At 41.8% G+C, this 15,953-nt stretch overlaps 1 protein-coding gene across 2 annotated transcripts in view; it reads left to right on the top strand.

Annotated features, from left to right (window-relative positions):
* Nucleotides 1–1,085: 1,085 nt before the first annotated feature.
* The window catches only part of LPIN1 (lipin 1), an 80,209-nt gene continuing 65,341 nt past the window's right edge, over nt 1,086–15,953 (top strand). The window contains exon 1 of one of the 2 annotated variants that reach the window (XM_038131343.1): nt 1,086–1,289. In XM_038131343.1, the coding sequence (XP_037987271.1) occupies nt 1,233–1,289 (57 nt within the window). In that variant the 5' untranslated portion in view covers nt 1,086–1,232. The remainder of the gene's footprint in view (nt 1,290–15,953) is intronic. The other variant, XM_038131346.1, reaches the window with a different exon arrangement.

Raw genomic sequence — 15,953 nt, 5'->3', positions numbered from 1 at the left:
TTTTCCATTGTCTGATTATTTTCTTACTCACTGAATTTGCATATAGCCTAGGGTTAAGTCTGAAGCATAGCTGGGCACATTTGTTCATTTGATAACTGTTATCAGCTCACAGTTAATGCTAGGACTCTCCTGCAGTGGGGTGCTATAAATAGCCCATTTCGTTACATAAGAGTGGAAAGATTTAGAAGCCTTTGCCCAAAGCCAGACCTGCAACAGAAGGGTTCAGGGGTTTCTATTAGCAACTTTATTTCACCAGCTACTGCAGCCAGATGCCTTATAAGCAGAGGGATGATAAATTACAAAATTCAAGCCACAGGCTGAATTTGTGAATTCAGTGTGAATGGCTGTGTGAAAGTGTATCATAGCTGTGATTTAGTGGTCAGTTTGAACACAAAACCTCAGGCTGTATCTTGGTGGCAAGGCTGCTATTTTTGCCAGCTGCCAGAAGTGACTTCAAGATGCTGGACCCAGCTGTCCTCTCAGACAGAGCCAGAAATCTCAGAAGATTCAGGACAAGTTTTATCTGATAAATAAATAGTGTGTGATCTGTATGCATCTGTGTGGATTCTACATACTTGTATCAAACTAGGCACAACAGAAAACCAAAAGGAACAAATGGAAACAAAAATAATCTTCTTTCAAATATTATTGCACAGAGGAACAGGAAAGCTGTGCTGCCTTCTCACTCACACAGTTACAGTTGTGAAGCTGTGGAGTTATGCAGCTGTGCAGAAAGGCGGAATTAGACTGTGGCATTAAGAACCTGTCCTGAAAAGAAATTATTAAAATCCACACAAAATACGATCAATGACAGTAATAAAATGTTGGCAGTAAAAATTCCTTGTATTCTGTTTCTGGAATTTATAACTCAGTAAACTGTCTGACCATAAAATCATAAAATCTTATATGAAAGCTAGGATACCGACTAGAAGTGAAGTTGTGTTTTTCAGGCTCTAATTTTTCACTGAACCTTTTGACTGAGCTAGAGCACTTGAGGAGTCTGTTGCAAGGAAAGTGTGCTCTGGTTTACTGAGCTCAGGTTTCTTGCTCTGACTGTGCTTCCAAGAACTTCGGCAGGTAAAATTAGCAAGAACATGATCACTGAGAAATTATATTCTCTGGAGCTTTGTTGTCTACAGCTAAAATCTGAAGGCAGCTTTCTTGTATATGGCAGAAGCCAGCAGTGTCTTTAGCAGTGTATGTGAAGAACAGGGAAAAACTACCAGCTCAGGATGTCGTCTGAGGAAGAAGATCATCCAGAGACCCCCGTTGGCTCCCCTTGGTCTTGGGTAAGAGACTCTGCCCCTAAGGTGGCATAAATAAAACTTAAAGCTTTAAAAAAAAGTAACAAGCTGTGCTGTGTGACCCTCAATAGTACTGAGTATCAGCAGCATTTTTAGTCTCCTGTTGAAGTGCGTGTTTCATCGATGGTTTGGTTATCTCTTCTAGTTCAGCCTGTGGACTTAAAAAAAATAAAGATTGAATGGGGGAAAACCTTCTTTTGCTTCTCCTGTGTATGTCAGTTTTACAAAGAAACCTGACTGATTCTGTACTGTCTGCTTTGCTGTCTCACTGGCTGTGCAAAGCTACACTGTTGAAAGGTAGCTTTTAGCTATAATGGAGGGAAAAGGATATAAAGAACAGTGTTAATGTTTGCTCTGGAGGTCTGCATTTAAAAAAGAGGTGGTAAAATACAAAATTTTTTTTCAGTAAGACTGAAACTGCCTTAATGAAATACAATCTGCACTGATGCCCCCCTAATAGTGGCTTAATGGTCCTGTGTTTTAAGGTCTGGGCTGCTGCCTAATGCTGCTAGGAGGATGTGGGTCAGTACAGGTTTCTGGCAAAAAGACAGAGGATGAATTCCCTCTGAAGAGATTTTGGGTAGAAATAGGAACAGCTCTCCTGAATCTCCTGGTAATTCACTAAGTTTCAGGAAAAGGCAGGATGGGTTACAACCAAGGCTTTCAATTACTTTTTAAAAAGCATTAAAGTGGTTAAGAAACAATTTGAAATTAATACTTATGGTTTCATATATGGTTTTCATATCTTTTTATAGACACACATATCTATGATTTTTCAGGGAATGACAATATTTGAAATGGTTTCTAAATGTGGTCAGGCATGAATGTGTGTGATATATCCAGAACTGATATGTCCTGCAGGTACCCAAGGAATTATCTGAGACTTGCTTTTTGAAGGTAGAATGCATAGAATAAATTGGTTTAGCTAATGATAGAAACATTTATTTAAAGTAGTCTCATATTTGGAGGAACATGTAGGGAGGGTGAAAATGAGCACCAGTTGTTCTCACTATCAGGACACAGGTTTCCTGGTATTTGTGTGTTGGTAGATGTCTGTTTTTGACAGACAGGAAGATAGTTTATAGGTGTTGATTTCTAAATTAAACACAGGAGGCAACTTTCTATTTCCACGGAAAATTCCCTACAGACTGAGCAGAATGGAGGCTGGGTGGGAGAGATGGGACTGATTAGTTCAGTGATGGTTGGAACACTAAGGAACATCAAGACTCTGTTCAATATAAACCAAACTGAGAAGGAACAAAGAAGTCAGGGATTTTATCTTTTCTTTAAACTCCAAATATCATTAAACTCCTGGCTTTCACCTGTATTAAAAATTAAGATAACCTACACAACACTTTAACTATTGCATTTGTATGTTGTGCACTTTAGCTTTAGTTTCCTTCTAAAAATTTCCTTCACATATAAGTCTCTTGAATTCCAAGGAAAGTCATGGATCCCACTGTTCCTTTGAACAATCTATTTTGTAGTGAATGTGTAAGTTTCATTACAAGTTAAATAAACAGTATTATTCAGCATATAAAGAATATCAGATTTCTGATGGAAATAGATGTGCTAAATATCATTTGAAACTGTTGCTATTGGCCTTTAGGAGCTGCTGGCTCTGGGCCTCTGCTGAGGACATCAGAAAAGAAGAACCACCAACCTCTATAGATTTACTGAAGTGGTTCTGCCTATCACTGTGTTGTAGAGTACAGAGAAAATTTTGGTCCTTGGAGACGATGGCAGAATTCATATATTAGAGCATATTAAAAGCTCATCACAGAGAGCCCCTTGATAAAAAGATTCCCTAGGTATGCAAATAAAAACATATGAGCCCCAGGCTTTGAAATGCAGCATGTGATTAAAAACTTACATGCTTCCAGAAGCAAAAATTTGTTTTTGTAAGCATTTAGACTTCAAACTTTCTCTGATTTATCACGATGTTGCAAGAGGACCAAACAAATATGATGTCATACAGATATTTGCTTTTCCTAGGGTTGGGAATAAGATTGTACACTTACATCCTTTCCAGTGGAGGAATAAATAACAAATAACAAATAAATTAAGCATCACTGAGAGAAGCTGATATAACATGTGGGGATGGTGGTCAAAACTTGGCCTATCAAAACATGGCAGACATCAAGGAGAGCTCTGCAAATTCCTGCATCAAATACAAGCTTTCTATACTACCCAAGGCAAAATTCACATTTTATTTGCTAGTGTTTCAAATTATTTGGTATCTGTGCTCTAAGATCTCTGCTTGAGAACTTCATGTTCAGAAGAATTTCTACAACTTTCACCTGTACCACACGGAGCATTTGTAAAAATATTCCCTGAGCCTCTTGCACTGGGTACCCAAATTAAACAGGCACACTTGAAAATTGTAACTTTCATTTTCTTCCTACACATAAAACTTTTAGGTTCCTTTAATCCGAATCTTTTGTTGTGTTTTGAGATCCTGTGGGAGAAGCCTTCCAGAAATGCAACACCTTGCTGCAGTCACTGCCTGCTGCCAGCGCTGCTGCTGCACTTGATGCTGCTGTGGGAGAGGGACTGGTTGGCTCCTCAGGGCAAGATTCCATCATTCTCTTCCCAGGCTTAGTCCCAGTGACAAACCATTGGTCATGACAAAGCACTGGCATTTCTCTGGGGCTGCAGACAGTCTTGGATGTACCAGATTCCAGTGGGGGTAGCAATTTAAGTAGCATCAATTTCTTTGGAAATGGAAGCACTGTATGTTTCTTACTGTGAGGCTTTTCCTGCACTAAACAGCTTAAACAGCTGTGCTGGGTAAGGCAGAAGGAGCGGGGCGGGCCAGAGGCTGCTCTCACCCCACCAAAGCTGTGCTGGCCCAGGGCAGCCAGATGCAGAGCCCACTTGCCCGGGGGCTGCAGTCCTGCACTCTGACAGCAGGGCTGTTCCCAGCTGTCCCTGCAGATGGCAATGCCCTGGGCTCGGGGACTGCTCCATCCCATGGACCTTTGCTGGGAAAGGTCTCTTCCCATGGGGCCTGATTCCTCCCCTGCAGCTGATCTATAGCACTTCAGGCACGGGGATCAAGTGTACCTATGGACCCTATGCACAGGGGCCACAGTGTTGGCTCTCCTGTTTTATTTTGGTGGCCTTTTTGCAGCCATCTCCTGAGCAGACTCCAGACTTTTCAGGGGCAGGAGCATCTTTCCCCCACAGTGGCCTTTCCCTGCCATGCCCGGCAGGTTGGCAGCAGCAGGCGGGGGAGCAGGTGCCGCCTCGTTGCAGCTCTTTGCTCCCATTTTGGAGGGCTGACCCTTCAGAGAATGGAGGATGTATTTCTGCAAGGGTAAATAAGTCTCAGCTTCACTGCAGATCTGCTTTCCTCCAGCATCAAGCACGTGTACTGCCTTCTCACCTACTGAAAAACAAACAGTAAGTTGAACCCAGACCCTTCCATGTGCTTCACTCTTGGGGAGCTGACTGCAGGCCAAGTCCTTTTGCATTTTATTTAGGGCAGGTTGTGGGAGGCCAGTGATCGTTCTGTATCGGGAGATCATGTCTCAGAGAGCATGCCCTGTCTTAATATAGATCTGAAAGTTCAGCTTGGTCCACGGGGATGAAAGGCTGTGAGGGCCATGAGTGGCTGTCAGCTGCTTCACCCCCAGCTCCTGCCACCTCCTCTGCCTTTGCACCATAACAATGTGCGTGATGAGTAATGCTTTAATAACACTTGTTTATCTCATGCTGCCATAAATGCAAACAGAGTGTCAACCTCTCCATTTCTGACTCTCCTACTCTTTGAAGGGGTCTGTGACAACTCAGTCTCACCTGGGCAGGAGAATGCACCTCATCAAGACCACAGTCTAAGGACTGGTCAGCCCAAGGCTGAGCTTCAGCAGCTCCAACTGAGCAGCTAAACAAAACCTACTGAGGTCTAGGCTGCAAATGTAAAACACTCAGAAAAGTGGAGCAGATTAGAAAAAATCCAATCCAAACAGGCAGAAAGCACAAACACATCTCCAACAACCAGAGCGGTCTTAAACCCTGAGATTTTTGAAAGCAGTGATACAAATTTGTTTCTTGCTATGGACTTTTAGATGTCTGCATTAAAAAACTTATCAAGCTGTTACCAGTTATGGCAAAGGTTAAAACTCTTTTCAATTTAAAGTCCTCTATCTCTTGGAGCTAAGAAAAAGCTTCCTAAAAAGCAGCGTTAGTCTGACACTTATACTGCATCTTCCCAAAGAGCTTCTGTTCCAAATCAATGAGCAGATAAGGGCTGGGCTGTCATCAGCTGAGCATTTCCCACTGACATCACCCAGGGAGCCACTGGGTGCCATAACAGGGTGTGCACAACAAGGGACCATTGTGTTGGCACCTCAGAATGTGTCCCCTCTGTTTTTAATGTGCACAAGCTGGGGAGATCATTGAAAAGACTGCATGGCAAAATCGTTCAGAAAATACAGAACTGTCTTCTACTTCACTTGAAATAACATTTTTTGAGGTGGGGAGTATGTTAAGGAAATGGGATCAAGTGAGCTTGGGGATCTCAAGAGAGTTTTCTAACTTTACAGAGTTAGAAATAATTTAGCAATTGCAAATGGAGTTGCATATAGTGAAGCCCTGAAGAGACAGGTGTGAGAGTGAGCATGGGAGCAGAAAGCAAAGCTCTGCTTGCCTGTGGAGCAAAGGAGCAATGAGAAGAGAAGGACATGTTTTACTCAAAGCCTCATGCATGGCCATCCTGTCAGGGCACACTGCCTCACACTGCCCCATGCTCCCAGTTCAGATGCCCTGTATATTAGAACTGAGGTAAATGTCACATGGGATTGCAGTTCCTGAAATAAGGAATGGAAGTGACCCCAAGACTATCCTCAGAATCAATTTTCTCTTTTGGTACCTACACTCATAGGAAAATCAGATTTTATGAGAATTTACCAATATAATATAATATAATATAATATAATATAATATAATATAATATAATATAATATAATATAATATAATATAATATAATATAATATAATATAATATAATATAATATAATATAATATAATATAATATAATATAATATAATATAATATATATTATTGCAGAGAGGAAAAATATGTTCCTGAAACTGTTTCCCCTTTAATCTGTGATCTGTATTGTCCCAAATGAAGCTGTCGGTTTCTGCTGTAACTTCACCACCATCCCCGAGTTCTTTACATCTGTGCTGGTGCCTGCCAGTGCTGTACTGGGATGGCTTCCCTGCAAAGCTGACAGCAAAGGGGAGCCTTCACTCAGCTTTGCAGAGCGTCTTTGTGTTCTGTCCTGTAGGGATGAGTTTTTTGGGCTTCAGCGTGAGTTTTGTTCAGTTTCTTGTGTCCCTGCCATGGTGTTCAGGGGCAGGAGGCAAAAGCCTATTTATCCCTCAGTAGTACCATTTAGAAGTTACAGCTCTTTAAATCTTCACCAAGTACCAAGCTGTGATTTTTATCTTTACAGTCCCTCAGGAAGTTCATCATCAGAACCACAGACCACAGCAGAAAGAGGCAATCATTTACTCTGTATTACAGGCACTGTTACCAGGCAATGGAGACATGCCTGCTCACAATACTTTCTTCATCCTCCATTCAGAAAAGCCAAGAAGAAAATATCTGATGGAGGAATTTATGTGTTCTCAATTTTTTCTTGCCCTCTTTTCCTTTTTTCCTTTCTGTCTTCTAAATTTCACAAAAGCCTTGGTCTGATCTTGTAGTAAGGCTGGTTTTGTGGCTCTGCAGAGAAATGCTCTGCTATAATGGATGAGCAAATTGTACTTTGTCCAGCCAAAAGGGGGAACAAAGAATTGCATGGCTGCTTTCAAGCAAGGGAGGCCAGGAAGCAGGAGGCCAGACCCTTTCATGAAGGTCTAAGTCAACAAGGAAAAAACTGCAAAAGGACAGACTGAACACTGGCAGCTGGTCTGATAAATCTTTTTTTTTTTTATTCAGGCCCACTCTCCCTCTGAAGTTAACTGTGTCAATCATCTAAGGAAGACTGCTGAGTGAGAGCAGAAAGTTTGCAGGATTAGTCTAGAAATGAATCTAGTGCACAGAGAATTGCTGTTCTTTGCTCCTTCTTTACTCCTTCAGTCAACTCGGAGCCTTTGAACCAAGTGGCAGATATCTGATTCATGGATCAGGTGAATAGTTTTAGCATATTTTTCTTTTAAATGCAGAGCTAGCAATGTGTCTGCATAGCAACACAGACAAAAAATACAGTCTTTTTTATTCTAACCCAATCTATAGTTGTTGTTTCAATTATTAATTAATTAATTAATGTTATGTGTTCCAGGCCAAAACAGTCACATCGCAAAAATCTGTAATAAGGGAAAAAATAGTGAGAATAGATGTTTCATATGGGTAATATGCCAGAATTTCCTCAAGCTCTTTTGGGCTACAAAATATCTTAAAATGAAATAAGTATTTTCCTATGAATTGGCATGAACAAGTGACAAGCCTCAGTTCTGCTCCCTCCTGCTTTTACAGAGGTTGTATTGCTGCCAAAAGACTTTTAAAGTGAGGGATTTTTAAATCAAAAGTGCCCTCCAGTGGTCCCACATATTATTTTTGGCTGACACTTGATATTTATCTTCCCCTTCTTAGAAATGAGGCCATATGATATTTAACAGCTTGTAGCAAGTAAAACCAAATAAATTGGATGTACCCTTTAAAAATGGGTCAGAAAATTTGGATGTATCCTTATATTGAGATGTTTTCTATACCTTTTAACCAGTTTGAAAGCTTTAACTTATTCACTTTTAATTTTTTTTCATCTCAGGAGTGTTTTTTCCTGCATTGTGCGGGGGTTTTCTCTCTGCTCACCCTCTGCACGTGGTACAGCTTTGACTCTAACACCATCCATATTGCAATCTGCTACAGGATGAGGTGACCTTTGAAAAGCAAACAATATATCATCAGGCAACTCAAGGGTAATTTTTACTTACACAAGCAATCAGGAATTCAGCATACCTTTGCTAATAAAATCATTAATTTTCCTTTAAAATCTGGAAATTATGATGGATTACCCTATCTTTTTCCAAGTATTTTAGGGTCCCATGGACTCATTATTTCTTGGATATTTTAAGGCAGAGAAGGGTCAGGGAGAGGTATAAATCAAGGCTTTGTGGGATTTCCATCTCAGTAAATATCTCTGAGAAATCGCTGGAGTTCAAGGATTTTCTTTCATTATAAATTTCTGAGCCCCTCCACTCTGCCAGTTTTGCTTAGAGGTTTTTATGAGTCAAGAGCATCTGAGGGGCAACATTCCTTCAGAGGGACACTTTGGAAATTCAATGGAAAAATACTCTTTAATAATTACATAATTTGCAATAAATATCTTATTTGAAAACTCTTTTGCAAAACAACAGTTTCCTTAATCTGTTTTAGCTTTACAACAAAACAAAACTAAACAAAACAAAACCCAAAAAAAACAATGAACCAAAAATCAGATTAAACTTGAAGGAGTGTTTTCCCAATGGGTATTTAAATGTCCTTTATCATTAATTCCTTATTGGATTCACTGTATGAGTCCTGGTGCTTTTGCAAGGTCAGTGGAAATGCAACAGTCATTGCAAGCGAGCTAACTTAAAGCAAATACAAACATGACCTTCAGTAAAGAAAGTTTGGGTGCTCCTAAATCCCTTCTCCTGGAAATCTAATGTTTGTGCGACAGAGGCCAAAACTTGAATATAAGTCAAGGAAGACTTGACTCTCAGCTAAGACTGAGAAATGAGCTGTGGCTCTTGCCCTGGTCAGAGCAGTGCTGGCCTGAGACAGAATGACAAAGCTATTTTCCCTCACACTGCTGGATGAGTTTCAATAACCCTCTGCAACTTTCTCAGCTGCTCCATCTGTTGAAAGGGGATTATGTTAATAACACCTTTTGCAATACATTGCAACATTCACCAGGCTGTGCTGTGTGTGAGCAGGGTAATGCAGTTAATAAACAGAGTACAAACACAATAATACTTTTTTCCCCTTCTGTGTGAAAAGTAACACTAAGTGAAATGACTTTAAATGAAAGATGTTAGCCCTATTTTTCATCTATTTCCTCTCCTGCTTCCCTCCAGCAGCTGTATTAAACTTGTGAAGGACAAGCCCACGAAGATGGGCACAGACCACAGCAGCACCTGCGTATATAACTCATGCTACAAAGTTACAAAGTTCATTTTTTCCTCAAAATTAATACACTTTCTCTCTTTTTTCTCCCTAGGACAGCAGGTTGTTGATAGTCAGGCCCTAATGGTAAAACAGAAAACCAAGCAGTTTCCTTTAACTCCTACTTATTTGACTAATTCACTAGTTTTATCTTCTTCCTCCCTTGGTCAGTGCTGCACAAATCTCAACAAATCAGGAAATAGTACAGAAAAGAGAGCTCTGCCAGGACCTGTGAAACAAAAAGAAGATGGATGGGAGAAGGAATGGCATTTTATCTTGGCATAACTCTGTGACAGTCAAAAAGGTGGTTTATTAATAGTGGTTTGGCAGACATACTATACCAACACTTCATGACTGCAAGAAGACCAAAGCAGGTGTCTAATTTCCTGCAGGCAGCCCGTGCCTGAGAGGTGGCAGGTTTTTGCAGCAGGAGAGGCAATGGTCAAGTTTCCTCAGTTTTCTTGGCAGCTCTGGGCAGCTGGGTAGGAGAAGGAAATTTCTGCAATGGATGCAGAACTATTGAGGATATTCTGGACTGAGAATTAACCCAGTCCTTACTGCAGGATCCAGACACTTGGCTTTTGCTTGGGCTGGGCACTTGTAGCCTGTAAGCAGGAAAGGACAAATAAGCAGGACAGCCTGTGGGGATGCATCCAAGTTTGGCAGAAAGGCTGGGAACAGATGGGGGTTAATGGTGAGGGTGAAGCAGAGTTGGAGGCTGAGGGTGGACAGATCCAGGGCCATAGGGACACTGGCTGATGGGGAGAAGGTTTCCCTTCCACACAGCACCCATGTAGGCTGTAGGCAATGCTTTTCCTCAGCTTTTGGCAGGAGCTGGAAGGAGCCTTTGCCCTACACTGGGAGGGCTGCCAAACACCAGAGACATCAGCATCTAGCCCTTCCTCACATGGCATCTGGGGAAGAAACCTCAATCTCAGCCACCCCAGGGATTCCCACAGGTTCCCTGGGGCTCCTACCTCCCATTTCCTGTGGATTCATTTGATCTCCACCAACACTGCAGAAAAAAAAAAATAGGGTGCTGCAGGTTTGTTACCTCATTTCAGTGCAAAGATAAGTTTTGTTTGAATCCACTGAAGGATTTATTCCTACAGTACAAAGGCAACAATCTTGTTGGAGTAACTCAGTCCTTGGAATTGTCTCTATCTCTCCACTCCCTACAGAGGGAAGTGGGAGCTCACTTAGGTTTCCTGTAAGGTTTGGGAAGACACTACTCACTAGGAATCTGTGCAACACTTGCACATGGGAGAGGCAGTTCCTCACTTTAACTGGCTTGTCTCAGTTCAGAGCCTTTGAACAGTGGTCTTAATTGCTTGGCAACACCAGTAGTTTATTTTCTGCTTTGTAAATCCTCAGACAAGCATTCCTGAAGCCAGGCTGGAGCAAACATACCTCCTGACTACTTGCTGGCCTCGTGGTAGCTGTGCAGCATGTTCCTGACCCTGCCATACGTGTCAAACAAACCCTTCCACTCATCCTGGGCAGCCTACATTAATGATGACTTGTTCCTTATTATATTAATAAAGTTGGTGGCAAGTAGCAGAGAGAGAATGACTGCCCAGACTTTTGAATGCTAAGATTTGGGAAAACTTCTCTTAAATTACTGAGGATTTCACAAAAGAGGCATCCTGTTGCAACCTTTTCATTTTGTCCCTGTACAGTGTATGACAAAGTGAGCCCCAATTAAAGCTTCAAAGCACTGTTGAAGGCCAACAAACAGCTGTATAGTATGTGAGTCTTAGTGCATCTTCTTTTTTCTTTACAAACCCAAGAATAATTTGATACTTTCTTTATAAACTCTGTGATAATTTAATGCTGCAACAAAGGAAGCTGTTTTGACTGCTAAATTGATTTTCAGGGTGTATTTGCACTTCTTTTCACTTCTTCATTGACTATGAGAGCTTTGCTGAAGAGAAGCTGACCTTGATGGAAGTGGTGCTCTAGGTGAGATACAAAAGCAGATCTATCCTGTGGGGAAAAGGATGGAAAATTTAATGAGAAAGAATAGCAGGCAGTTATGAAAATGATGTTTCCAAGACAGGTCAGAGTTACATTTAGAGAAAAAAAGATTGTATTTAATCGCTCTATGTCATGCTATGCTAAGGAAGCTTAAATGGATCATGGTGTAACAGTGGGACACTCTCTGTGGATTAATTAGAAAGGGAATCCAGGCATAACCATCTTTCTTAGGACTGTTTAAGGTAAAAAGGGCAGCCCCAGGATCTAATCCCACTTAAAAAGGTGGCCTTGAAGTTAAGGGGAACTATTCTCTCACCTTAAAGTCAGACAGGTACATCTGGGCTGAATATAACAGGATTCTTACATTAAATATCTTTGGATTAGATACCTTGGAGACTCCAAATCCAGCATTATCTCACTAACACAAACACTAATAACACAGCCCAGAGAAAGGGTGTTTTTCTATTCAACTAATGTCACATAATGAAGGCTGTGGCCTGGGTGAAAAAGGCTCTGAAAAGGTAAAGTATTGTGTTGGCACCTCAAGGGAAATAATACCAGCTGGACCTATGTGCTTGCCCTCTGCAGGAATTCCTTCACATACGAATGTGGGCATTGCATAATGAAGTGAAAACAAGGAAATATGCAGGAGTCTGCTAGACTGAACAGATTATTTCTTGCCACCATCTTTCTTTTTGCTGACTACTTAATCAGTGAAGTTAGTTTAAAAATTAATCCCTCCAGTTTGGAGTATCAGGAGGTGTTCATTTCTCACAGAACAATTAACAATCCTTCACCCATTGAATTCAGGAGTACCTTTAAAGTCCAAAGTAGTCAATAAAATATTCTTCACAAAATGGAGCTTTGAATGTTCCCATGATCTAACTTCCAGGAAAATAATTACAGTGTAGGTAACAGAAACAGTACTTGGGATCCTCCACTCACACTGGTTCATCTCTGATGGCCTTAACTGTGTTGCTAGATGCTGGGGGAGGTGTGGAGGTGGAGGTCTTGTAACCTGTCTCTCCATATTTTCCTTAAACAATAAATGCAAAAAAGACCGTCCCAAAGCATTCCTAGGGGCAGCTGGTTGTGCTCTATCAATGCAGCACTGCTTCACCACCAGTCTGGCTGCAGGGGCAGCTTCAGGAGTGGAAAATAAACACTTGGGGTTGCTCTACTCTTGAGTCAGCCAGCCCTTTGTGGAGCATCCACTGATTAAAAACTTCATTCTCTGCAGCCAGGGATCTGTGAAGCTTCACCCATAGCACTGCCCTGCCTGGAGAAAAACTGTATGACATTTAACAAAGAGACTGAAGGCTGCCAGGCCACTGAGCCTTTTTTAGGGAAAATACTACAGAAAGTAGAAGGAGAGGCAGAGAACTTCTAAAAGTGTGACATGGCAAAAGAATTTCCAAGCCAATGCAGTTATTTTAGCATTAATTAAATTAAAGCCCAGTCAAGCCCAAGGGATTATTAACATTTAAAAAACATTTCTAAATACTTTTAAAGCTTTCTGTGTGAACAAGTACTAAATGTGCACCACAGAAAAAATGTTCCTGGCCCACTGCATTCTGAGATGCTTCTTTCCAAGAATTTTATTCAAACACTTCCTCTTGTTCTGCACATGCTGTTTTTCTTCTAGTCAGCAATGTTGCAGCATATATTGATTGGATTTTATGACTGCCTTCTTCCTAGAAATAGTCCTGAACAATGTGTAGCGTTAGTGAGAAAAACAAATCACTTGCAATGAAGAGGCACACTCCCCTCTTTATTTTCTGCCCTTCTGGACAAGAGCCAGTAGGGAGCTGCTTCCAAAGTCTATTTATGAACATGTGTTTACTTTTGCATGCACGCCGTCTTTACTGCATGTGAGCCCTGTGTACTGAACCAATGAAGCCAAAACTGTGAAAATTGAGAAATTCACTTTCATAACAGTAATCTGAGTTGACAATGTTTCTCTATTTTATATTAAAAAAACAGGAGCAGAGTGAGGTTAGCTGGGTTGTGCAGCAGACCACAGACAGCCTGCAATAGTGCCAGCCACAATGGAAGTTTCCAAACTTCCTGACCTACCCCTCAGATGTAGGATTGTTTTTCCTCTTCTTTTGTTCCACTCCAGAAATCTGATCTTGGGACACAAGGTCTCTTCATATTGCAAACATGCCTATGTTCCACAAAATGACATAAACCAACTCCCTAAAAAGCTGTGGCTAGCAAATCCCTTTAAAAAAACCCTACAAAAACTACACACAATACAATCTTTTCTCCTGTTAGCAATGTGCATGTGAGGCTTTAATATTTGAATGCTTGAAGGGTTTCAAAGAACAGCAAGCCTGTTTTTTTTCCCCCTAGATGGACAAAGTGGAAAAAGTCCCATGTATATTTTAATTCACTCACACTTTAACGGAGGCTTGTTATGACTCTATCAAGCCTGTCATGAAGCCATACATTAAAACCTGTTTTGCCCATCACTGTTGGTGTCCTTGATGACTCTGGAAAGTGACTAATGTGCAAGTACTTACATATCAGTACTGACTTGATGGAACTTCCCTCTGTGGTAAAATTTAATATTCTTTGAATAAATTGCATTCTGATGGGAGGCTTTCCACAAGTCAATGGACAGGGGGATGGGAAGCATCACTGGCAGCCTAAAATGGCAGCCTATGATACCCATAGGGAAGACTTGTGAGTAAAGTAAATAAAGTATCTACAAGCAAGTAAAGTAAATAAACAGAGAGACTAAAAAGCCCAGCTAGGTTTTACAGATCAGCCCCAGATGTGGCCATTACCTCCCACTTGCCATGACCTTTATGCCTATGGAAGCAGCTGCCTTAGACAAATGGACAAAGGGTTCAATCATAACACGAAAGGCTCGTGCAGCTTTTCAGTGTACAACACACAGTTTTTTGCTGCTATTCTCCTAACCCCATCGCCACTCTTGAAATTCATGCCTAAAATTGCACAGAAAACAAATGGGATCAGGGAAATGCCCCTTTCTGAATGCTTTCCACGAGCTTCTATAAGGTATTTGTACAAGGTATTTCTATGTGACCCATGACAAAGTTTGCTAGCAAGCAAAAACATAGTCTGTGCCCGGTATTATCTGAAGAGCAGGTGTAGCACAGCAGCAGTAGCAGCTTTGCTCTGTGTACTGCTGGGTGCTGGAAAGCCTGGGGATCCAGCGTGTGGCACAAACCCAGTTTCTCAAGTCTTTAAACAAGCCTGCTGCCAGTTCAGCACTGCTGCCATACCTGTTTGACCAGAATCCCTCTGAACTAAATCAGGAACTTCTTGATAGTTCCTTCCTTTTTTCTCTTCAGAGAGTCCTCTGTTTACATGACTGAGCATGTATCTTGTGTCTCAGACTGAACATCAGCAGGCTAGATGAGTTTTGTTTGCTCTGTATCATGAAAAACCAAAATTTTCAGATTCTTCATGGTTGCAGATCCTTCATTCAGCCAGATCTAGCTCTGAGCTCCTTTGCCTTGCATTTAACAATGAGGGTCTGGATGACCCAAAGCCTCACCAAGCCTAAGACACGGGAAGTGTTAATACTGCAGTCATGGAGCTTGACCACCCACCAGCTTTCTGCCCCTGGCTGTGAAGAGGAGCAGCCACTTTCACCCTTCTCTGGTGAAGGGCATGTATTGCCCTCTTCTGTGCTCTGGGGAAAGCTGTGGGTAGCAGCTGCCATGTCCAGGGCTGATGGAGAAGTTGCTCAGGGAGGCCTCTGGGTCTGGAAAGGCTGATGCCATGAGGGAGCGTGGGGTGAACATCAGGTGATGTAGATACATCACCTCATGAAACACCTTTTGGTAGCCTAGGGTGGTTCCTAAGAGAAACATTCCCAGGTGCAGTGTTAACTGCAGCCATTAAAATATCCGACAAAAGCAAGTGCCGGTGTGGTGGTGGGGCCACCACCTCTGCCAATGGTGGTGGCAGCCAAAAAGGCTCCGCCCTGCTGAACGGTCTGGTCTGCGGGAGATGACAAAACAGCCTTTATCAGCAAGCCTTGCAAGATGTTAGATAAACAGCTGATAATTCTCTCTGTGAGTGACTAGGGTGAGGTTCAGAAAAGGGAGGAGCTCAGCAGGAAGAATCCAGACGTGGCGTGAGGCTCTTTCAGGGTGTATTTCAAAGACCAGGGTCCCCTGTGTTAACCCAGCCCTGGGACGGACTCGGTGAGGTTTCTGGCTAAATGAGCAGCTTCATAGCGTCTTACTTGCAGTCCTTAGTTTTATCTTTATTTCAAAGTCAGTTCAAAGTGTGGTGAGCAAACCAGCATGCCTGAGCTCTGCTGCACTTTGCAGCAGCTCCAGGACAGAAGTGCCATGGATATTCTCACTTTTTTTTTTTCCTTTAATTTATAGGCTGGATTATTACAAAGCATTCAGCTTTGAAATCTGGATTTCAAAATCATTTAGGAACTTGATGTAGTACACTGGGAGATGAATTCATTGAGAGCAGCCCTGCAGAGAAGGACTTGGGGGTTCTGGTGGATGAAGAGCTGGAC

Source organism: Motacilla alba, chromosome 3 (genome assembly GCF_015832195.1).
Source record: "Motacilla alba alba isolate MOTALB_02 chromosome 3, Motacilla_alba_V1.0_pri, whole genome shotgun sequence".
Lineage (NCBI taxonomy): Eukaryota > Metazoa > Chordata > Aves > Passeriformes > Motacillidae > Motacilla > Motacilla alba.
This window is presented reverse-complemented; position numbering and strand designations above follow the sequence as displayed.